We start from the raw sequence: 24698 nt of genomic DNA on the forward strand, positions 1-24698 counted from the left end.
AACTAGATCGTAGAGCTCTACGATAAAGCAAAACTATTCTGTTAAAGTACTTATACTTCTTCAACCTGTTGGATGTTATCCGATAAAGCCTAATAAACAACTTAATTAACGATCACAATGTCACGGATATTACCCAGTGATTATAAATGGCATCTCCAGTACCATCTGATTATTATCTCTCGTATTGCCCACCTACTAACTATGAAATTACACGCTTTATACGCAAAAACGATCAGGCGTCTGTCATTAAATTCTAATTAACCTTATCATAAGGATCTGCGCGCGCGCAAGGAACCTCCTTCGCAAATCGCGTCATAACGACAATATCAATAACTGTCACTGCGCCCAATCATTATACTTTCGTCTCGTTTACCCGCCGCGTAATTACAACAACGTTACCTACGTCTCCCTCGGACTCATTAATCTGACCGCAAGCTCGTAACGAAACGATCATTCCATTTCTTTCACACGAAACAAAGCGGAAAAACGCTACGAAGAACTATACGACCGTCTCTGTCACACTCTAGCTCATTACGCGGAATGAAGCTGTATTTCAGACTTTTTTTTATTTACAGCCAGTACTATTTTCAAAATGTCTTATTAAAATTGGAAGTTTTCAAAAATTCTCAAATGTTTTTTTCGTTGAAGGACTGGCCGAAGCGCCGAGCGCATGTTTTCGTCAAAAAAAGAAAACGAGTCTCGCGGGAAAGAGAGGTTTAACGGAGGCTTTTTATAGTCGGTGCTGCGATGCGCTAGCGCACGGAAGTATCGGAGCTTCAGGATCGAGCCTTAATCTCATTCTAATAAAAAGCTCACGCATAAATTGACGCGCTGTCATTAATGTTGAATTTAAACAGTTTTTTTATTGCGCGCCGAGGCATCGCGCTGTGAGGTTGTATAGGTGTTGAATATGTGTGACACGTGCGGTTTATTGTTATTTTTATGGCCGACTTATTATGACTTTATTTTGTGATGTGCGGTGTAAAGGGTTGTTTTTCTTATTGACTTATCATTAGAACTTGGCCGGTCGAACTGTGTGGTCGTGTTTGTTTTGTTTTACGATGGATTTTTATCAGGAGTGTTAAGTGATTTATTTTTAGTTTTTTTATTTGCTGATATTTTGAGTTATCATCAAGATGTTTCTAAGGTATGACTGTTTTTATTTTTATCATGCGTTTTTGTTTATTCTTTTTGTATATGTTTAGTATTAACATTACTATTATCTATAATTTTACCATATTTTTAAATTTTTCATTCGTGTCATTCTACTTAAGTCAAACAACTTACCTGTATATTTTCACCCCCCTTTTTTCGGATATTGAAATATTAATTGCATTACTTATTTCAATAATTTACAGCCAGTGATAACACAAATACTATTATATCCGAGTTTTATTTAAATTACAGAATTCCCAGAAATACATACTATACTCGTACCTAATTGTAATTCATAAATTAAAATTGTAAAATTTATCAAAATAATATTTCTGAATCCTATTTTCAAATAAGACCTTATCATATTTTAGAGGAAAAGTACAGGTTTATGATAATACGAAGTTATTGTTTCTAGTTTGAACTGGTTTGATCTAACTTCCAAATTATTGTTCGATTCACACTTCACCGATCCGGAAACAAAGTACCCACTCAACGAAATTGTATAATGGGCACTAACAAGTAAGTCACATCTTGACCTTAAAACTCAAGTTACTTATGTTATGTCATATTATTTCCGCAGTTTTTAAGAAACAAATTAATCCAACTGAAACATTAACTGAAATTCAAAAGAAATTCCGAAAGCTTTTAATTGGATTTGGTAAAAGATCTTTGTAATTTAAATAGGTATAATATAATTCAAATTATGATGATGATTTAAATAAAACGAAAATATATTCGAGATTAAATTACAAGTTTCTTAAGCTTTCATGGTTTATAAGTTTTGCCAAAACCGGCTTGTTGCTTGTTTATATTATTCACTTAAGTTTATTTTTTTAACATTTCCAATATACATTTCCTTTTAAATAAAAAGTTTTAATTATAATAACCTTCTCATCATTAAATGTGTACTATTCAAATGAAGTTTACATAAAATACGGCGTCCTCCAAAGCCTTTTACGCGCTAACATTCGCTGAAAAATCGAACTCAATGCTACACAGATAAACACAAACACTACAAAAACACCCAGCTTTGCCTGTACTTCTCTGATAAGCGACTCTAGCTCTTATCACCAAGTGTTAGACATGTTAAAGGTGTTCAGCCGATTCGTGACGGATCGTTTAATATCTTTGACAATTTGTTATGAACTTTACGCAGTTCACTACAGTTTGTACAGTTGAGTGTAGAAATATGTGCACTGTAACAATCAATATGAGTACATTAAGGCTGAGTTGCACCAACTTGCTTTAACCGTAACTATGACAATAACCGGTGTATTTTGCATGGACTTTGACAGACTTTTCAACTCAGTCTAAGAATTCTGGTAGAGACGCTGCATTCATTTTCTCATCATAAAAATACTAGCATTTATTAAAAGTAAGTTCAAAGAATAATTTTAAATTTACCCAAAAAAAAATGTTGTTATAGATAAAATAAAAACAAAATTAATAAATTAATGTAAAAATGGATAAATAATATGAAAAAATAATTTAAACCGTGTTACTTAAAACCATTAGGGTTTTTACTGATACCTGTATTGTATTATCATGACATTTGTTCCGCCACTACCACTCTACCCGGCAACGTTAAGCTTTCGGTGGGCATTAACTTTAAAACACAATAAAATGCAACACAGGAACGCCATAATATTGTTTTCTTCTAAGTAATTCAATGACTAAAGCCGTGTGGTGACGGCAGAGTAGAATACATTTGTCACCAACCCCTACTCTTCCCGCGGGTGTCGTAAGAGGCGACTTAGGGACTACACATCAAACAGAGAATGGGCAGCAGCGCTCTCTGAAAAACATCAATCTTTTAAACTGCGATCTCCAACCCGCCTGCCTAGCGTGGAGATTATGGCAAAACCCTCCACTATAGTGGAGGAGGCTCATAGTCCAGCAGTGGACTGTAAAGGGCTGTTGATGATGATGATGATGAATTCAATGACTAATAATTTTCGAGTCCGACTGTACAAGAATGTGTTACTTACAAGCCATATTTGGTTTTATCATTTTAATAAACCTATGAATTCCGATGCGGCAATTTAAGTTGTGAAGTGTCACAAATGAGAGCTCAAAGTCATTTCAATCATTCAAATAATAATATCATTTTGACAAACTTTCCGACGGGAGCCGTAAGTAAATTCGGTTAATAAAGATAATTTGATCGTAACTTTTAGTATTTCTGAATTTAGTATATTCTCTGAATCAATCTTCATAATTACCACAAATAAAAGTTAGCGTATGATAGAAGAGTGTTTCTGTTTGAATTGTTTTATACTTTCATGATCACTAACATAATAATTTCTTTGACGGGATTGCTACCATGTAGTTACCTTAATATCGTCATCATCATCATCATGTCAGCCATAGGACGTCCACTGCTGAACATAGGCCTCCCCTAATGCTTTCCACGTTGATCGATTGGTAGCGGCCTGCAGGCCTGCTTTTAGGTGGACGTCCCACGCTGCGCCTTCCGGTACGCGGCCTCCATTCCAGAACCTTGCTGCCCTATCGGCCGTCAGTTCTGCGCACTATTTGCCCTGCCCATTGCCACTTCAGCTTGCTAATCCGTCGGGATTAAGAGAGGGAAATCCTTAATATCGGAAACTCGAAATTAAGGTACAATGTACATGGTAGCAATCCCGTCAAAAATAACCATTGTATTATATTTGGTGAGTTTGCATTGAAACGCTCTACATAAATCTAAACTGCAACATTTTACTAATGTTTTGTTTTAATTTACATCATCATTTATGTTTTAATTTATAGTTTTTATATGTAGTCTATAAGATGTAACCAGTACCAATATTGTTACTAACGTGCTTTCTGACAAAAATCTCTCTTTCTTTCATTCTACCCTTAAAATAACCAGTCGATTAAAAACCGTCTTCGCCCAAAACATTTCCATCCAAAATGCCCATGCTAATGCATGGAATTTGTACGGCTTACACCGTGAAATGTCCACGTCGGCCCCAGTATGTATGGAATGCGCTTTTTGTACGTAAACGATTACCTATAGAGAATACGGATAATGCTGCTTGATAGGCAAATCGGGGGAAGAATGCTTAGCACATGAGGAAATGATTATACACAAATGTCTCCTTGATTCGGCATCATTATCTCAATCATGATTTTTTCAATGTGGAATTAGGGGAATGTTTGTATGATAAGAAGAATTGGAAAATTAGCTTAGATTATTAGAAAAGACTTTGTATAGTTTTTAATCCAAGGATTTGTATTTGTTTTAGATAGTGCCTACTTGCAATTTAATTTATCATGCTGTGTATTCTAATTTTGGCTTACGGTCCAGTTTGTAATTTATTAAAACTTTTTCTTTACGATGAAGCCTAGACTGTAAACTGTTTGTATACCTATTACAAATAAATAAATTAATTAAAGTAAGCTATCGACCGGCAATTTGTAAGTTAATAAATTAATCAAATATTAAATAGTTAGTTTTATTAACAAGCTTTAAATCGCAAAGCTTTCAAGCCACAAAAGTGAAAGCTATGAAAGAGTTACATTTATTTGCAATTAGAGACAGTTTTCTTCACCTTTGCATTGGTTAAAATTAAATGCTCGTTTGCTAATCACGAGATTCTAACTCACAAACGAGGCTTTGTCCAGTAGGTACAACTGTAGGTAATATTGTACCGATGACATCTCATGAAACTAAATACTTTGGTATGTAACATAGTTGTCATAGGACCTATTTTGCACCAAAAAGTTACAATATAAAGTGCGGTCGACTGTACATAAAAGTCATCGTCACCAAAACAAGAAAACTAAAATCAATCGTTGTAACCAACATTAATCGTAACAGCCTACGGCCGTGGATTCCCGAATCGTCAGCAATCACTCAACGCACAATCAAATTAACTAAACGTCAGGGAGCAATCATCGGTGGTTCCCACAATCATACTTAAGTTGGGACAAGAGTGAGACCAGCCCTTTTTGTCGGGTTCCGTATATAAAAAGAAGTGTGTGTTAGTGTGCTTTACTTTACAATTTCGATGAGAGAATGAGAGAGTAGAGATATTTTTGCTAGAGACCATTGTTTAGTTTTGTAGAGTAAAGCGAGTCAAAGTCAAAATTTCTTCATTTGTTTGGACTATTAAGGCCCGATTCGACCAAACTTTTATCCGAGAATAACTCCTGGTATAACTGGCACATTGACAGTTTCAGGTATGTCAAAATTTCGAATAACTGACGATTTATTCTGAGATTAATATTACTTTTGTTTGGTCGAATCCGCCCTAAATAGTTTTTAAAAATCGTCAAATATGAAATAACTCAAATAATAATATTGGTTTCATCCGTATTAACTGTTAATAAATTATTTCTTTGATAATATAATTTTTCACTACATATTATGTGACAAATAGTTAAGCCTCTGGTGTCCTCTCAAATACATATTTGTTTATTTCTATTTAACTTTCTTGTTTACTCAACTCTTTTTACTTTAAATTAAAACATTTCCTTTCACGCAACCATCAAAACTTATTTCAAAATCGTGTTGCGTGTAGTCTACCCACAAAATAACAATTTCACTTTATTACGGAACCACAGAGCCAAATAACAAACAAATAAAAACAAAACGAAGCCGCCAGGACTCCCAAAGAGATGAAAGACGCGCGCGCGCCTGTGCCGGAACGAAACTTCCTTTGTTTTTTGTTACTAATGAATCGGTCTTTGCTTTTTGACAGTTTTCACCGGAAAAAATATTGTAATGCTCAATACGTTTACGTTACGTTTGTTTTATCGAACCGATTGATAAATATTTATCATAAAATTAGTGGGTAGGCACCCAAGGAATTACTTTTGTTGGGTTAACAATAATAATCTAACTGTATCAACTAATCTACAAAAGTGATCGCTTTAAGAAAGCATTAATAGTAGTTCCACTTTGATTAATATCTGGATTATTTGATGTAACAATGAAAACACAGAGGTTTAGGTCATTTTTACTGAGCTCTTATTAATTTCTAGATTAGCAGTCAACTGTTTATAACGGCTACAAATTATATTATTATCCTTATTGCTTCATTTCAAAAGAGTTTTTGAAAAGTTAAATTAGTCAATCAACTAACAGTCGATACCAAGCTCTGCGCTTTCATATGACCCATTTCAAACCTTTAGCACCCACCTAATATCTATTCTTTCCGATTTCCGACTTACTTCTCTTCAACACAACTAATTACTATACAATAAAAGAACAAATTAGCATATAGTTCACACTCTCCCTAATAAATCAACACATCCTTCCAAGATCCGCGACTGCGCCGGCGCAACTCAAAGTACACCTGTCCGGAACCCAGTATCCGCGCATTGTCTACGAATCCTAGAAAAACTATCGATTCCATTTGAATATCCTTATTTTAAAGGATATTGTAATGACAGCAATCTGACGTTGGATCTGAATGCGTAAGCGAATGCAATTATGTTGCAATTGACGATGACGTTTAAGGAAATTCCTGCATTCATGTGAATAAAACTCGTTATGAATGTAATGCAATGCGTTCTACTAATTACTTTAACAGTGACAAAATGTCTAAAACTTTGAAATAATATTTACGATTCCAAGCACTCGTAGTTGCAGCTCACACTGCTCAATGCGAAATTTAAAGTCAAAATAGTGCCTATACGCCTCGCCTGCGAAAATATCTCATATTCTGCACTCCTGTAGTGATGGGACGAGTTTCACAAAACCAATGGCATACGTGTTAATGTATGAATAGACTAGCTTTTACCCGCGGCTTCACCCGCGTGCAATTTTATGTATTTTAATTTTATATGTGATTCTGGGTTATAAACAATAATACTGTAAAGTTTCATCAAAATCTATTCAGTAGTTTTGCGTGAAAGAGTAACAAACATGTTAACATCTATCTAACTATCGCATTTATAATATTAGTAGGATAAGACTAGTAGGACGAGTATAGTTAGATAATTATAATCGAGTAAAGCACAGCAACAGACTTAACTTCCAAAACTTTCCAGGTTCGAACCCACAAAATCCACCAAAGGTGCAAGCAAGATGCGCCGGGACCTCATTAACGCGGAGATCTCGAACCTCCGGGACCTCCTGCCCCTCCCCCCTTCCACCAGGCAGAGGCTGTCGCAGCTGCAACTCATGGCTCTGGTCTGCGTGTACGTTAGGAAGATGAATTACTTCCAGCAAGGTAAGGTTACATTATTCTCTCTAAGGTATCTGAAACCTTCAAGCTTAGATTCACGATCTAAAACATGGCTTTTGAATTCTTTATTTGGTGTTTCTACCCTTTTTTTAACAATAAACATCTGTTACCTACATAAAACGACATCACGTCTACGACAGGTATAACAATAGCCTCAGATTTTCTTATTTCTTAATATTTATTTATCTGATGTATATATGATGATAAATAACTAAAAATATCTTTTTAAGCACACAACGCATGAGTTTTTACACAAATATGTAAGTTACAATAACTCTCCCTCATAAATAAGAACAGATTATTATTTTTAATTTACTCTGAATTGCACCATTTTCCTGAAGAAAATATTCTACTACTTGTACCCAGATTACATTAACTGAGTTCCTATATTTTAATCTTAATACGTACACAAAATGTACTGTATTTCAGATTATATCAGAGCCTTTTCTAAACGTTTAGCGCGCATCTAGATAACCATTACATGGACCCATCATTCCCATCCCCGAAAATTTTCCCGGAATCTTTCCCATGCTCCAAATTTTATACCCATCACGTTTTTATCCGTCACATCGGTCTCCCAAACCCTGGCAGTTCACCTTCTGTCACGAATCGTCGTATTAAGACGTTTTAAATGCGTTTAGTTGTTTATCTTATCGCACTTTGCTATTACTCCGGCCATAACAAAGTCTTTCTTTTGTTTTAGTGTTCAAAAGTCACGACTTCAGCTATCAGTATCAAGAACAACCAACACCCACTCCCAATATTGGATTTTCAAAGGTATTTTTTTCAGTTTACGAGCGCCATGATAAACATTTGTAGTGGAAAGATAAGAAGGGTTTTTCAGTACCTACGCTTCTGCTTTTATAGATATAGAAAAGATGTAGAAAATACTCTGTAATAAACAGATTTTGTGATCTGTTACAGTTTATCTTTACAAAAGATTTGGGTTCCAAAGTTTTGAAACTGTAAATGTGTATTCTTTTAAATAGAGTGAGAGCGGACTTAGAATTTAATTTTGTTTCTAAAAGATCTAACATCTTTTACTTACACACATTTATGTACGTAATTTACACAAGTAAAAATACAAGGTTACTTGAATGTGTATTATAACGTTTAAGTAAAAAATAGCCTGTAAATCACAATAAGCGAAGCAAGGAAATGTTCTACAATAATTAACTTTTAAAAAAAATAAAACCGACTTCAAATGCGTGAACACAAAAAAAAACTAAAAATTAAAAATATTGCGTATAAAAAAGTTCATCCCTAATTTTCCACCCTTGGGGGTGAAATATTTTCTTCAAATTCGCATGAAACCACCCTTTTGATAATACCTATTCAACAAAAAAATAATCGTTCAAATTGATTTATAATCGGCGGAGATATTGCGTATAAAAAAGTTCATCCCCAATTTTCCACCCTTGGGGGTTGTTTTTTCTATTATTAAATTTAAATGGGACCACCCTTGAGGTATTACCTATACGCCGAAAAAAGATTTGTTCAAATCGGTTCATAATTGGCGGAGTTATCGCGTAACAAACATAGAAATAAAAAAAACATACGGGTCGAATTGAGAACCTCCTCCTTTTTTGAAGTCGGTTGAAAATAACAAACCGTGAAATACAGAAATATTCTATCTTTGCTGAAAATAGAGTACAGTCAGAAGAAGTAAAAGCATGATACGAACTTTGAATTATTTACTAAATTGAGTGACTTCTTCTGAAATTATTAACTTTTTTAGGAGCGTAGACTTTACAAGACCTAAATGATTTATTGACAAAATAATTATGTATGTATTTTAATTACTTTATAAGATCAAGATTTAGTAAAGCTTTAGTACCAAGCTTTTGCAAGTGTTATATTACGAGTATTGTCATTCATAAGTAGGACTTGATTGAAATAGATTTCAATAAAGTCAGATTTTCAGTGCTTTTCTGATGCTGACTGTCCTAGATACGTAATGGCCGTGTGAATTTGTTTATATAAGTGCTACGTATTATTTGCATTTTAGTTAGAACTGTATTATATTGCAAATGGAATCACGGTCGCAGTTTAATAATATCTACTGTGAAGTTTGCTCACAGTCAATATTCGAGATTTTCATACTTTTCAACGATGCCTAAGGACAGAATCAATGTATATTTTTGTACCAAAATTGCAACAATTACAATTACTATTATAAGGTGCCGCAGTACTTAAATTAAAGTTAAAATAAGCTTTACTCTGTATGGAACGAATCTTTGTTAATAAAATATTTGTTGATTATGATGTCCAGGAAATCAAAAGAACGTCAAAAGATAATATTTTGATCTAGGCTTACAAACTTAGCGATGAAAAAATCTTACTAGCGCAGTCGTTCTATGTATGATTGGCATTGACGCCAACGTATTCAATATTTTGTGACAGTCATTTAATTTTATTCGCAGAGCGTTTTTTAATACTTTAGTATTTAGCATACTAGAAAACTTACTAAGATTATCTGATAAATCAATCAGATATCTAAATCTAGGCTGTTTAGATTTATTTAAATAATTACATAATATATGTACTCATAACGATTTTCTTTCAGGCAATGAACGGGTTTATGATGATGATGACACAGAATGGAAAACTATTGTACATATCGGAAAATGCGGCTGAATATTTAGGACACTCCATGGTTTGTATATTGATTTTAATATGACTCGTACTTGGTTATTTTTGTTTATATTAATATTTTTTTTTATTTTTATTCATATTTTTTGGTGTTGTGTTTATGTAACTTACTTATTATGGTAATGACCTAATGTTCCTCTGAATGATGTATTAGTGAAATCCATAAGTCAGTCTTCCTAGATAAAAGCATTCCTGAAAAGGGCATACAGGGAGTTTGAGATTTTTTCCGTTCTTTGTTTCATTAAAATTAATTGAAAATAAAGTGTACCTAAATTAAAACACTTTATGAACATACTAATGGAAAATTAACTAACCCTCTCTTTCCCACGATTGGAACTCCTATATGACCAGATTTTCAGTTTGACATAATAAAGATTAAATAGCTCGGGGGGACTAGCTACTAGCTTGGAACCCGCGCCCAATTTAATAAGAACACTAATAATTTAACGAAGTGTACTCATACACCAAAAGTACACACATTCAATGCAAATCAGTGACACATGTCGCAGCATTTTCATGCTAACTTCCTTTCCAGGAAGACCTCCTAATCCACGGGGACAGTGTGTACGACATCATCGACCGCCAAGACCACCAGACGGTGCAGATGGAGCTCAACAGAGCTGACAACACCGAGACTGACAACGAACCAAAGAATAGACATTTTTTCTGTAGGATGAACGTCTCTAGGAACGCCAGGAGACAGATGCGATTTGGGGACCAGAAAGTAAGTATAATTCTAAGAATAAATTTGAAACTGAAATAAAATTTATTCCTGAAAATTGGCAGCGTCTGTAACATCTGGGGGATATTAACATAGATTTACAGAATATTAACAAAACTGATGAACATTTTATCAATCACAAATCGCATTTACATTTTAATTTATACTTTATTGGATTTATCCTTTTAATCGGTGTGCCTAACTTTAATTGTTCTGACGCAGAGCATGTTACTAGCTCCCGCCCAGTCTGTTACATGGTGTCTCTCATTACATCTACATAACATGTACCACAATCATCATTATTTCAGTCACAGGACGTCCACTGCTGAACATTGGCCTCCCCTAATGATTTCCACATCGCCCGGTTGGTAATGGCCAGCACCCAGCGTCTTCCTGCTACTTTTATGAGTTCGTCGATCCACCTTGTGAGTGGACGTCAATAAGTCCCATCAATATTTAGTCTAGTGACCAAGGCCAAGGGGAAATTTCTAATCTTTAAAACACCTTTAGGTGGTGCTAGTCCGAGGGCACTACGTGTCATACCTGCCGCTGTGCAGCCGCAACGAGCCGGTGTTCCTGGCCGCGTGCACGCCGCTCGCCATGCCCGAGACGCGCGAGTGCGTCGTGCACGGCGCCACCAACGTCTTCACCACCGTGCACGCCGTCGACATGAAGATCCTGCACATCGACGCCAAGTAAGTCGCTCTTGATCGACAATGTCTGTAGGTAGTCCTGCTCCGAGGGACTACGTGTTATACCTGCCGCTGTGCAGCCGCAACGAGCCGGTGTTCCTGGCCCATGAAGCCAGTCGTGGACATGAAGATCCTGCACATCGACGCCAAGTAAGTCGCTCTTGATCGACAATGTCTGTAGGTGGTCCTGCTCCGAGGGACTACATGTCATCCCTGCCGCTGTGCAGCCGCAACGAGCCGGTGTTCCTGGCCGCGTGCACGCCGCTCGCCATGCCCGAGACGCGCGAGTGCGTCGTGCACGGCGCCACCAACGTCTTCACCACCGTGCACGCCGTCGACATGAAGATCCTGCACATCGACGCCAAGTAAGTCGCTCTTGATCGACAATGTCTGTGGGTAGTCCTGCTCCGAGGGACTACGTGTCATACCTCCGCTGTGCAGCCGCAACGAGCCGGTGTTCCTAGCCCATGAAGCCAGTCGTGGACATGAAGATCCTGCACATCGACGCCAAGTAAGTCGCTCTTGATCGACGATGACTGTAGGTAGTCCTGCTCCGAGGGACTACGTGTCATACCTCCGCTGTGCAGCCGCAACGAGCCGGTGTTCCTGGCCCATGAAGCCAGTCGTGGACATGAAGATCCTGCACATCGACGCCAAGTAAGTCGCTCTTGATCGACAATGTCTGGAGGTAGTCCTGCTCCGATGGACTACGTGTCATACTCGCCGCTGTGCAGCCGCAACGAGTCGGTGTTCCTGGCCGTTTAGGGTTACGGGACTATTCCCACCTCTAGTTCCCACCACTGCAACTCCTGTGTAGCCAGGATCTACAGCTTGACCGTCATAAAAACCCAACCTATGAAGATCAAGTTTGTCCCGGGGGAAAGTTAAACTGTCATTGGACCTGCAACGAAATTAATCAGAAGAACATCCGGCCGTTTAGAGTTAGAAGAACTTTTGTGTGTGCACTTACAACTTTACTACACTAATGCCCGTTTTCACCATCAATCCCTAATTTTAAAGCGACTTTTATGAAATATTAGGCAATACCTAACAGGAATTTCGTTTTCACCAACACATAAGGGACACCTTAGGCCTTATGGGATCACTTTAAAACAGGGGCCCGATTTTCGGCCGCCTAAGTGTTAGGTGACAGTTATATTGTCAATCACGCCTATTCGGCAAAATGGAAACTGAATTATATGATTTTTTTGAAGCTTTTTATGCAATTGAGACAGTGGAAACACTTTTTCACTCAAGTTTATTCAGGCGGCCACATAATAATATTATAGAGTGAGACAGGATTACATACGGTATAGATAGTAGGTATTGGTCACTCATAACTTCTCATAACCAAGCTATATTTCTGGCTTCGTTTGTAGTCCCTAGAGCCCTAACAATACCTTATAATGAGGATCATTTCGATTTTTAGCTGTGAATGCAGATTTATAGGGCTAAGAAATCCTTAATACACAGTGCAAAAATTTTTGTTCTACGACAAAAATTGACGAAGTTATGGCCAAATTACTAAAAAAGTTCACTGACCACCCGGCGCGGGGACAATGACGTCATTATATCCGATCCGAACGCTGCCGGCGTACTGCGTGGATAGAAAATATTTTTTTCTAGCCAAATTATCAGTTTTAGAGAAAAACTTGTAATGACATTTATTCATCAGAATAAAGTAAGCTATCGATAGGTAATTTTTAAAAATGGAAATTGTGAAAAATAACGCAAAAAATCCATACGCTCATACGATTCAATGGCACGCAGAGACGCGATTGGGGTCTCCGCGGTGGTATATTTGGCGATTTATTCAAATAAAGTGTACATAAGTGTTGTTAGAGTCATATCTTCTTCCAAGTAAAATATAAAAATGTATAAGTATTAATTTATTTACTTCTAACAATAAGGTATAACTTCTAACAATAAGACATTGCTATGAAAATCATTTCGATGTACACTTAATAGTTAATACCTACCTGTTATTTAGTTTTTCTGAGTTAAACCTACGCACCTACCTATCTATTCGCCGTTCCCATGGGCGGGCCAGCTGCTGCAGGAAAGGACAGCCGCTCCGTGCTGGAAATCTATTTAATCTTAGCCTAGAAGCTGGGTATGACTACCCCGCCCCTCTCCTCTCCCCAGGTCATAAGCTGGGCATGACTTCCCCCTCGGCCAGAAGTTGGGTATGATTTACCCCCCCCCCCCCCCCCCCCCCCCGGCCCGAAACTGGGTATGACTTGACCCCTCCCCCTCCCCCCAGGCCATAAGCTAGGTAAGGCTTGCCCCTACCCCCAGGCCATAAGCATAAGCTGGATATGACTCCCCTTCGGCCAGAAGCTGGGTATGACACCCCCCCCCCCATGCCAGAAATGCCAGAAACTGGGTATGACTTGACCCCCCCCCCCCCCCCCCCAGGCCATAAGCTGGGTAAGGCTGGCCCCTCCCCCCAGCCTTGAAACTGGTTATGACTTGACCCCTCTCCCCCCCCCCCTCTCCCCAAGCCAGAAGCTGGGTAAGGCTAGCCCCTTCCCCCAGTCCATAAGCATAAGCTAGGTATGACTCCCCCTCGGCCGGAAGCTGGGTATTACTTACCCCCCCCCCCCCCCCCCAGGCCAGAAACTGGGTATGACTTGCCTCTCCCCCCTCCCACCAAGGCCAGAAGCTGGGTAAGGCTTGCCCCTCCCCCCAGGCTATAAGCTGGGTATGACTTATCCCCCATCCCCCCCCCCCCCCCCCCCCCCCCGACCCCAGGCCAGAAACTGGGTATTAGCATCATATTATGTATTATTATGTCAATACAAACAATCATTAAGTTACACTCACCCCAACCGCGACTCCGCATTGCATCGAATCCTATGAAAATGTGGTTTTTGGACATAGCAATACTTATTTTTCACAATTTTTATTTTTAAAAATTACTGGTCGATAGGTTACTTTATTTTGAAGAATAAATGTTATTAAAAGTTTTTTCTAAAACTGATAGTTTAGCCGGAAAAAAATATTTTCCATCCCATTAGTACGCCGGCTGCGCTCGATTCGGATATAATGACGTCACGCGGCCTTGCGTACGTTGACTATTAGCGGCAAAAACGGCCTATGTTTATTACTTAATATCTTCGTAAGTAATGGTCCGATTTGGATAATTCAAAAAGATATATCTTTCTTATGTCTTAAAGATTAACGTAGATACTAGTTTTATTGAATTTTCTACAACAGTACTGATCCTCATTAGATATAATAAAGATTTGATAGGAAGGAGGGCTGCACTAAGGCTTTCTTGGCCTCAGTGGGGGTAAATGAAACACAACGCGGACGGTTGATATCTGGTTTATTACTGTTATGCTATTGCTATATACAAGATTTACATAATTCAATGTGTCCAGTCCAATGTGCCGTCGGTGTAGAGTGCCTACGGTGCACGTTGAGGGTTCATGGGCCAGTCGGCTAGCACGTAGGTCGCGGTCGATGCTGACGTGCTCGTACAGTATCCTTGTGGGCACGTAAAATTTTAACCAATTTATATTTTTCCTTGAGGGAAAAATTTTGCTTCATTTCTTTTTTCCGTTGTCGTTTTTATCGTTAAATCGCACAAAACTACACACAGAACTCAACAAAATATCTATCAAAATCAAGATGTAGGTACATATTTTTTATTTTCATTTATTGTGGTGCAGCAGTCATCTTGACATTTACTTTTTTTAAGGCAAAGGAATTCCATTATGCACCCAAACCACAGATTACATAATAGCCCAAATATCTTTTTTGTCTTTGATAATAACTCAAAAATACAAAAAGACATTAGTTTTGGTCAACTATTTCTTAGTTTTACTTTTATTTCATTTGTTTCTGTGAAATACGTAAGATATTCCCAATAAAATATTTTATCGGAAAGTACCGGTTTTTCAAACGTCACTAGACGCACGAAGAAACGCCACCTGACAAAAGAGTCCCTACTTAGGTTTACTATAGCATGGTGAAAACGAACTTAGGTTAGTGGGCAGTTTAGGCGATCGTTTAACCAAAGTGATATTTAGTTAGCAAACGCTTAAGGGATTGATGGTGAAAACGGGCATAAGGCTGAGTTGCACCACCTAACTATAATGGTGCGTCCACACTAGGCGAACGGGCTCGCGTGGCAAACACGATATCCAGCTCACTCAAGAGCAGGATGAGCAGGATGACCAGCGTGCCGCGCGAGCCCGTTCGCCCAGTGTGGACGCACCATAACGGTAACTATAACGATTACCCGTGTTTTTTGTATGGGGTTTGACAGATTTTTGACGTTTGTTAAAGTTAAAGTAATGTGGTGCAACTCAGCCAAATTAAAAAATCCGTACACTTACCTACCGATGACGTAAGATGACAAGGGCATTAATTAACGTATAATTACAGTGTACCGTTGCAAATAACTTAGATTTCCTTGACACCAGCAATGAGCTGATCTTTATGCGAAACATGTATGATAGTACAGTTAGCTTTAGGTAAATGGGTAGCTTGATTAACAAATAAGCATTTAAAACAGTTGTATTAAATGAATAGCAAATTGGAAGTGCGTGGATGAAATAGCAAGAACACAATAGAGGTATGTGTAAGTAGGCACTCTTCGTTACAATTTGACGGAAACGGCACCATGTTATGTATTTTATTTAAAAAAATTAAGTCGATGTTCAAGTTGCTGTACAGTTTCAAATAAAATGAAACGCAAAAGTTTAAATTTTTTTGTGTTTTGTAGAGTCGTCTATAAAAACTTAAAGAATTAATATTAACTTACTATGAGTATTTATGTGAATCCTATTGAGTGTTTCAATTATAATACTTATTTTCTTTATCTTAAAGCTAGTATTTTCTTTCTAGTAAAGTTACTCCCTCTTATCAGAGTTTCAGTAAAAAATAATGAAGCAATCTTTCAAAATTTTACACCCTTAATTTACGTTACTACGATATACGTTATTGTACGTTTCGCCACTCGTAGTAAATTTAGTATACTAACCAAAGTTCCACTGTGGCAAAAGTGTAAGAATTAATTGACATTTTGTTGTTTGCTATCTTGTATTGTAATTAGCGTCGTGAGAAAACTTGATGGATGAAGTCAGCAATTGATTGGGCTTTAATATCTTTACTTAAATATCTGATATTGATATGGTTTTAATTATGCATAAATTGTTAACTAAACGTTAATTACACGTTTAAGACTCAGTCCTGTCTTATTAGGCTTAGTATGCAATTAGCTCTCTTGTTTTGATATTAAAGCCTAATCAATCCATCTATCATTTAGTTTGAACTGCAGGAGCACGAATAATTTACCAGAGGTAAATAGAGTTGGCCACTCCTTACGCTGACCAGATAGGTTGGAGGACTGTGTAACTAAAATCTTCATAGATTTTTAAGCAGTCGCTAGGTGTTTGCATATTGGTCCTTTAGTTGCATTTTATGACATCCACGAGTATAGTGGGAGTGATCATATTCTACTCTGCCGGAACCACAAAGCTATTCACCAATTACTAAAATCGTGACTATTCCCACCTCTCGTTCCCACCACTGCAACTCCTGTGTACCCAGGATCTACAGCTTGACCGCCATAAAAACCCAACCAATGAAGGTCAAGTTTGACCCGGGGAAGGTTAAACTGTCATTGGACCCGCAACGAAACTAATCAGAAGAACATAGGAGGAGTTCGAAATTAAGGTTCGACTTGAATCCATTGCAAATCGGATGACAGGTGACAAACAAAGGTTTAATAACCTTTAAGAAAAGACATGCACCACGGACACTAAATATCTATTAAGGGGCCTATCTTATGAGCAATTAGCTACCAATTACTAAAATATAAAACTTGTCAAACGTGTACTTCCTAATACTTTCCTTCTTCTTCTTCTGCCTCGCTTTATAGTGGGATCGACTTTACCAATCATGTACCTAATACTTCGTTCGTTTCAGCCAAATGACGTCCACAGCTGGACAAAGGCCTCCCTCAAGGATTTTCTAATACTTTCCAGATGTAAATATTATTTTTTGTTTCAGTGGCGAGTGGTACTTAGGCTGGAAGAAGTCAGAACTGACGGACGTGTCGTGGTACCAGCTGGTCCATTGGGACAGCCTTCGGGAGGCGCAGAGCAAACATAGATTAAGTGAGTAACTGCCCTTATCATTATACTCTTAAACATATTATTTACAATAAATGTGATCGAGATACACCTTTACAAAATAATTAAGAATGAGTAAAATAAATTTATAATCTCACATCCTACTAATATTATAAATGCGAAAGTTTGTATGGATGTCTGGATGTCGGGATGTCTGGATGTTAACATGTTTGTTACTCTTTCATGTAAAAACTACTGAACGGACTTTGAAGAAGCTTTACAGTATTATTGTTTATTACCTAGAATAACATATAGGCTACAATTTATGACGATCTGTGACAAACTAAATTTCACGCGGGTGAAGCTGCGGGCAAAAGCTTAGTACACACTAAACTAATTACGTCGGGATCAATGTAATATAATAACCTCTAGGTAATTTCTTGTTTAACATAAATTCTTATACGTCGTTAAATAATTCAAATCAATTTAGCATCAATTAAATGCATATAACTATGACCCTCGTAAACAACTCGAAACAAGGATGAGCTAGGCCAACCGCGGTCACAAACTACTCCGTATTAAGACCGATATTGGAATGAAAATTAAGAAATAGAGGTTCGAAACAACCTACAAAATTGTATTTTCGAGGCAACTCTAAAAATAAAGTAAATTGTTTATTTTAATTTCCCAGAAAATTGTTAATGAGATGTGTTAAATTGCTCAGCTGTGTTGACTTATTGTCTGAATTTCCTTATTAAAACAAAAAATATATTTTTAATCATTCTGATGCGATCATTAATTAGGCATGCAACTTAAAAGTGACTAGGTATTCAAAACCTTCCATTAATTCTGTACCACTTTATTTCATCACCATTTTATATGTAAAATGTGTTCTGTTTTGGGCATATTACTGCGACATTGGCCCCGCCCCCTTTTCACATCTCCCTTTAGTTTCTGTGATCTGTAGCTAAGAACGGATTTTACTAAACTTCAAGCCTAAGGGGTAAAACGGGGGCTATCTCCACTCATACAAAGTCGCAGGCGGCCGCTAGTATCACTATAAGCCTAAGTCTTTACAATAAAATGCAATTAGCTCCTAGTACACTAACCGCCCTGATTACCAACTTTATGGCGCGCAATAAATGCTTGTCCTATACATCCTTGTACCCCACACGTCCTCTACTCGTTTTTCTCCAATATCTAACCGTTTTACGACTTCTAAAAGACATTTAAACGTTTAGTAGCAATTAACAGTTATTTAAAATCGTGTTGCGTAATTAATAGTCTATACTGTACGGCTGTTTATTTAGTTGGTGCTCTTTTATATTAATTAACTAGCTGACCCGGCGAACTTTGTTCCGCCTTAATGGCAATAAATAAGCAGACGTTTTTTTATTTCGAACGGGATAAAAAGTATCCTATGTCCTTCTCCTGGCTCTAAACTACCTCCCTGACAATTTTCAGCTAAATCGGTTCAGCCGTTCTTGAGTTATAAGTGGAGTAACTAACACGACTTTCTTTTATATATATAGATAAGATTTAAACATTGCTAGTTTAAGACTATTTGTCATTTAAAAGTTTAAAAATAGAGTAAAATACATATAGTTACTTTACCAACTGCTTTCATCCATAAGTTTTTTTGTTACCGAGTTGATAGGCTGGGTTGCACCATTTTACTTTAACTTTAACAAACGTTAAAAGTACAGATTTTTGGTCTATCGGTTCTCGTTACAGTTATTGTTGAAATGGGTGTGCAACTCAGCCTAAATGTTATAGACTAAAACATTGACAATTAGGTAAAAACCAAAAATTAATATCATTAATGTCTAAACCTAAAGCAAAATGACATTCTATTCCACCTAGGAATAGAACCTTAACCTAAGTTTGGAAAGTTTGACTCTCTATCTAACCACTGTACTACAGGAACTAATAATCTAGATCTTATTTACATGGTTTGATTAATACATAGTTTAGCGAAACAAAAAATATTTATCATGCCATCCTTGTTACAGTAACCCAATCAGAGCAGGACAAATGCTGTATCCTGCTGATCAAGCTGCAGCAGCGGTCGGGGCAGTTCCTGTGGGTCCACGTGGTACTCCAAGTCAAGGACGCTGCGGACTCTCCTAGACAGTTCATCATAGCTACTAATCAGATATTAAGGTAAGATAAGTAAGAGAGCACATTAAGCTATAGTTTGCTAAATCACCTTTATTTACACTGTCGTAAGATGCTATATAGGCCTCCCCCAATGATTTCCACAATGGCCGGTTAGTGGCGGCCTGCATCCAGCGCCTTCCCGCTACCTTTATGAGTTCGTCGGTCCACCTTGTGGGTGGACGTCCTATTCTGCGCTTTCCGGTACGTGGGGAAGGCCAGCAGTTTTCAGCAGTGGACGTCCTGTGGCTGAAATGATGATGATGATGAAAATGCTAAAGTGTTTGGAGACTCTCCTAGGCAGTTAAACATAGCTACTAATCAGATATTAAGGTACTACACATAGTACATTAAGCTATACATTTTTGTAGCTAAATCACCTTTAATACGACTACGTAAGATGCTACGGTGTTTGGATTGACATACCGTAACATATGTATATTTTCGACATCCCAATTATTACGTAGCCGTATGTTTGTTTTTACTCTATGGGCGGCTTATTAAATCTGACACCAAGGCAAACACTTAGTTTGAAGTTTTTAATAGTTTTTGAACCTTAAGTATATAAAAAGGAATAAAATTCAAAATATGATGAGAACTACATATATTCCCACTGACGTGTATAGGGTTAACAACTTACATGATAGAAAAACAGAAACATTCCTGTCTATAAAATCTTTTTTACAAAAAGCCTAAACATAATTCTCACTAAACATAAGACACTATAACAAAAAAATATTTCATATCTCACCCACAGTGAAGAAGAAGCGTCAATAATGATGGCAAACTCCTGGCTGTACCAGTACTACGGCTACCAGAACCAGCCCTGTAGCATGTTGGATCCTCGCTGCCAGAAGTTCTTCAGGAGGGACCAATGCTACCAGGAACAGTATCCGGAGACCTACCAGTATATGGAGAACCAGGAGGTGGAATATCCAGGTATGTAGAATTAATATCTTTATGAAATCTGATCAATACTTGGCTCTAAAGCCAACGTCGCTCAAGATATAAACATATTTTTTAAAAGCGATGGTGCTTAGAAATCTGTTTACTTGTTACCTTCTCTACAGACCCTACAGGTTCAAGGTACATAAAATGCAGACTAAACTGAACAAGTATCCTTAACATTAATGTAATATTGAATCCTATAGTACCTTTTAGATACAAAAGGATATTTTTAAAGGCCTCTTCCCAGTTAAATGTTTTATGAGCTACATAATAAATAACCCTGTATAATCATGCGTCTGACAATGTTCAAAGTATTTCAGGCAGAAAATATATTATTATATCAACAGGATTATTTGTTCTTCCTACAGGTTACCACGTTTCTTCCTACGTACAACAGAAGCCAGTAGAAGACTACAACGGCTGTGAAAGGGTGTACTCCGATAGAGGGCCAGTGGACTACTCCACGCACTCCCCGCAGTCCACCATTAGTGAAGAGAGGTGAGTACTTTATAAAGTACAAAATTAAAAGTGACTTAAAATAAGTACCTAGAGTGCGTGGATAGAACTTGAGGCCACTCGACTCATCATCAAAACTAAAAACGTCTAACAAAAATGTGTAATAACTACTTTTCCACGAAAATACAAACAAGTAAAAATAAACCTCTGTGATTGGCACTTTTTAACCGGCATTGTCTTATTTTAACCAATAGGTAACTTCAAATGCTCATGTCGTGAGAAAACGCTAACACGCTAATACAATGCGCCATTGTTTGTGTGACTTTGACCAATCACAAGCGTTGTTTTTCCTTGCCTTTTTCGGATTCTTGGTGAAAAACTAAGTAGTGAGAACATAATTTAATAAGGAATAGTTAATGCTATTGGAAGTTACGACTAAGTACACAGACACAGCCTAAACAAGTTTGAACCACAAGGGGTTCGAACCAGTGTTCCTCGGATCTCGATTCTGCCAATTCGACACCAACACCATTGGGCTATCAACGCATTTTTTCTTTTTTCTTAGAATGATTTTAGAGTTGCTTAAAAACATAGGTAAAATAAACAAACATGAAAGATAACACGCTTGTAAAATTGGTCAGTCATCATTGCCCAGGCGGCCAATTATTTTAAATTGTACTCTTAACTTCACTTTCTATCGCTTAATATTCATGAGTTCAAAAAAATCACCTGACGAACGTTTAAAACAAACAAGACTTATAACAAGGTCACAAGCACAATTTGTACACGTCACACGGTCAATCCACAGAATATAAATAAGAAAATCATCACCCCGTCCCGTCTGTCTGTCCGCACACGTAATTTGACACCTTTCATTACCATATTTATTGTTACCACATCACTAGTAACGTCAAAATGTTATAACTATGCCTTATTATAAAGCAGTATGGTTTACATTTCCGTAGCGTTTGCTTTTTAGTAGGATGCAATGTTTTGTTCATAAACCAAACATGAAAAAGGTTCTAAATAGGCATTAGGATTGTGATTTTTATGACAGCTTTGATTTTAAATGTAAATGGTTTTAGATTTGCGCAATTTGAATACGTTTAATCGAAAAAAACATTGTAATCTAAAAAAAGTTGGAATTAGACAGCAAGTTACTGAATACGAGAGCTGTTGTTGAACAGTGTCTATAGAGTTCACTTGTTATAAGTCAATTAACACTGTCTGTTTTCCAAAGAAAGTAAAATAAAAAATAAGTAAATATGTTATTTTTATTATTTTAGCCCAAAATTTTTAGGATTAAACACCATATTTGTAAAGCTCTCCGTTTAATTTTATGCACTGATAATTAAAAATGTTCTTCAACAGATCACCCCACCACTACGACCCGCCACCAGAGATCATAGTGAACAGTAGCATGTACATGTACCCGCACCACGGCAAAAGGGAGTACTACGAGCAGTACCCGCGAGTGCCGTACATGACTGAACCCTGCTCCACAGCTGTTTCTGATGGTATGTGCTTTATGAAGAACTTAAGACTAAAATAAAGCGTTTGCGTGTCCTGGCGCTAGATCGTGCTGCAATATCACCATTACCGTACCTACAATACAACTCTTCACTGTACCGTGACGTTAAGACGCAGAGCAATAGCTCTCTGGCGCATTATACGAACAGATTCTATCTGTCAGATGCTAAATATTTTTTTTAAAGTAAAGCCACTCATTTAAATTATAAAAAATTTTAATTATGTCTTTAGGTAACCTTCCTAAATTGTAATGGATCGAATTTAATTCTAAACACTTAATATGGTTACAGGTATGGACTACCCTAGCGCGAAACGCATGCGATTAGCTCCCACAACTTTGGAGGAGACCGATGGCATGGACCGGTGGAACCCCAGCCCACCCTGGTCGGACACCACCCTGAAGGTTCCCGACTACAACCAGCGATTCACCTACATGATGCCCATGCCGCCTGCTGAGAGAGCAATGGTCACCTAACGTCACTTAAAATGTGTTATTTTAACACATTGACAGCCCATGTACTACATATAGTACATGCCCTATTGTTATGCTATTGAGTCTCGTCTAGACAGCGAATGTGTTAAAAATACTTGTGTGTTCTTGAAGTGAGATCAGGGTAAAGTTCATTGTGGAAATTCCATGATGAATTACTTTTAGAAACATTGTTCTTTTACAATTACTGAGGTACGTTTCCGTTTTCATGGGTATTACCTATTTGATTCCATGAAAATAATATCACATTATCTTAGTATAAGAAGGGATATTTCTCATCATCCAAGTCAGGGTAGCTGTTCAATTATTCTATTATAATAAATTATTTTGTTATGCAACAGAATGAAGGTTTTCATTCATGATCATGATCACGCATGTATATTTTATGAAGGTATTTAATTGTATGTTTAATAGTTACCTCTTTTTCATATTGTTTTCATTTTCTATCTCAATTTGTGCAATACAAACTATATCTAAGGTTTCTTCTATTTTAATCTTTATTTGTTTTATATTTACCTACTTAAATCTTTAGTAAAAATATTGCATTTAATTTCAGTATACTATTTTGATGTTTCCTATTTTAAAATTAAAGCTCAGTATGAAAAATACATAAATTAATTTGTCAGTATTTTTTAAAGTAAGTACGAAATAGGATTTAAGATTTAGTTAAGATAAAATTAGAAATGGTCCCGTCCAAATATTTTTATATTGCATTCCAAAGGAATTAGGTAATTTATGTTTGATCATTTTGTAAATATTTTACAATTTCAGTTTTACATTAAGCGTGTTTTTGTAAATAATGTAATTGTATTTAATATTATTGCTCGTGAAAATAAATTAAAATGAAATAAATTATTTCATGACACAAAATTATCTTTTTTTACATCCCAGATGTACCACAAGAATGATCTCCTATTTTTTTCCCTTCTTAACCCACCTGTGCCAGGGAGTGCAGGCTCAATCTCCATTTGCCGCTATCAAAAGGTCGTCCTCCTGCAGTCAAGACTAAATTACCCGATGAGGTTAATTGATGATGATGAAAAGAAGAAAAACCTACCAATTTCTTACTGCAATCTTTTCAGTCTTAGATCATACGCGAATCAATACGAAATAATCAAATTAAAACATGCATCTAGATGCACTAATCCTTACATCTACAGTGTGCATTGCACACTACTTCATGAAAGGGCATTTTCAAGTGTTTCTTCAGCCCTGAAAGGGGCAGGGTAGACCGGACGAGATACAACTGGGCAACATTATGAAGTGGTTTAAGTTATGAAGGAAGAGGGTTAAAACTGGAATAAAGATATTAAGGATGCTCAGTTAATTACTAATAGTTAACCATAAACTTTAATGGAGTCCTATAGTATCACTGGGATCGAATACGACTATGTGTACTGAGCCTTACTTGGAAATGTTCCTTCAGCCCTGAAGGGGGCAGGGTAGACTAGCACTCGCTAACGTCCGCTAGGTAAAGCATCACCAGTACTCACTGGTGACGCTTTACCTGTGAATCAGGCAAGGATATGAAGTGGTTTAAGTTTTTTTTTTTTTTTTTTATGTGATAGGAGGCAAACGAGCAGACGGATCACCTGATGGTAAGTGATTACCGTC

At 37.1% G+C, this 24698-nt stretch overlaps 1 protein-coding gene across 1 annotated transcript; it reads left to right on the forward strand.

Moving 5' to 3' along the window:
- The first annotated feature begins 748 nt into the window (after positions 1 to 748).
- LOC135081725 (PAS domain-containing protein cky-1-like) lies at positions 749 to 23556 on the forward strand. The gene is made up of 12 exons (XM_063976513.1): positions 749 to 1147; positions 7156 to 7337; positions 8056 to 8129; positions 9919 to 10008; positions 10540 to 10728; positions 11236 to 11420; positions 17442 to 17548; positions 19516 to 19666; positions 20418 to 20599; positions 20977 to 21106; positions 22436 to 22581; positions 22885 to 23556. The coding sequence occupies exons 1-12, from the start codon at positions 1137 to 1139 to the stop codon at positions 23067 to 23069; spliced, it is 1632 nt and encodes a 543-aa protein (XP_063832583.1). The 5' UTR covers positions 749 to 1136; the 3' UTR covers positions 23070 to 23556.
- The last annotated feature ends 1142 nt before the right edge of the window (positions 23557 to 24698 follow it).

Source organism: Ostrinia nubilalis, chromosome 20 (genome assembly GCF_963855985.1).
Source record: "Ostrinia nubilalis chromosome 20, ilOstNubi1.1, whole genome shotgun sequence".
NCBI classification, from domain to species: Eukaryota; Metazoa; Arthropoda; class Insecta; order Lepidoptera; family Crambidae; genus Ostrinia; species Ostrinia nubilalis.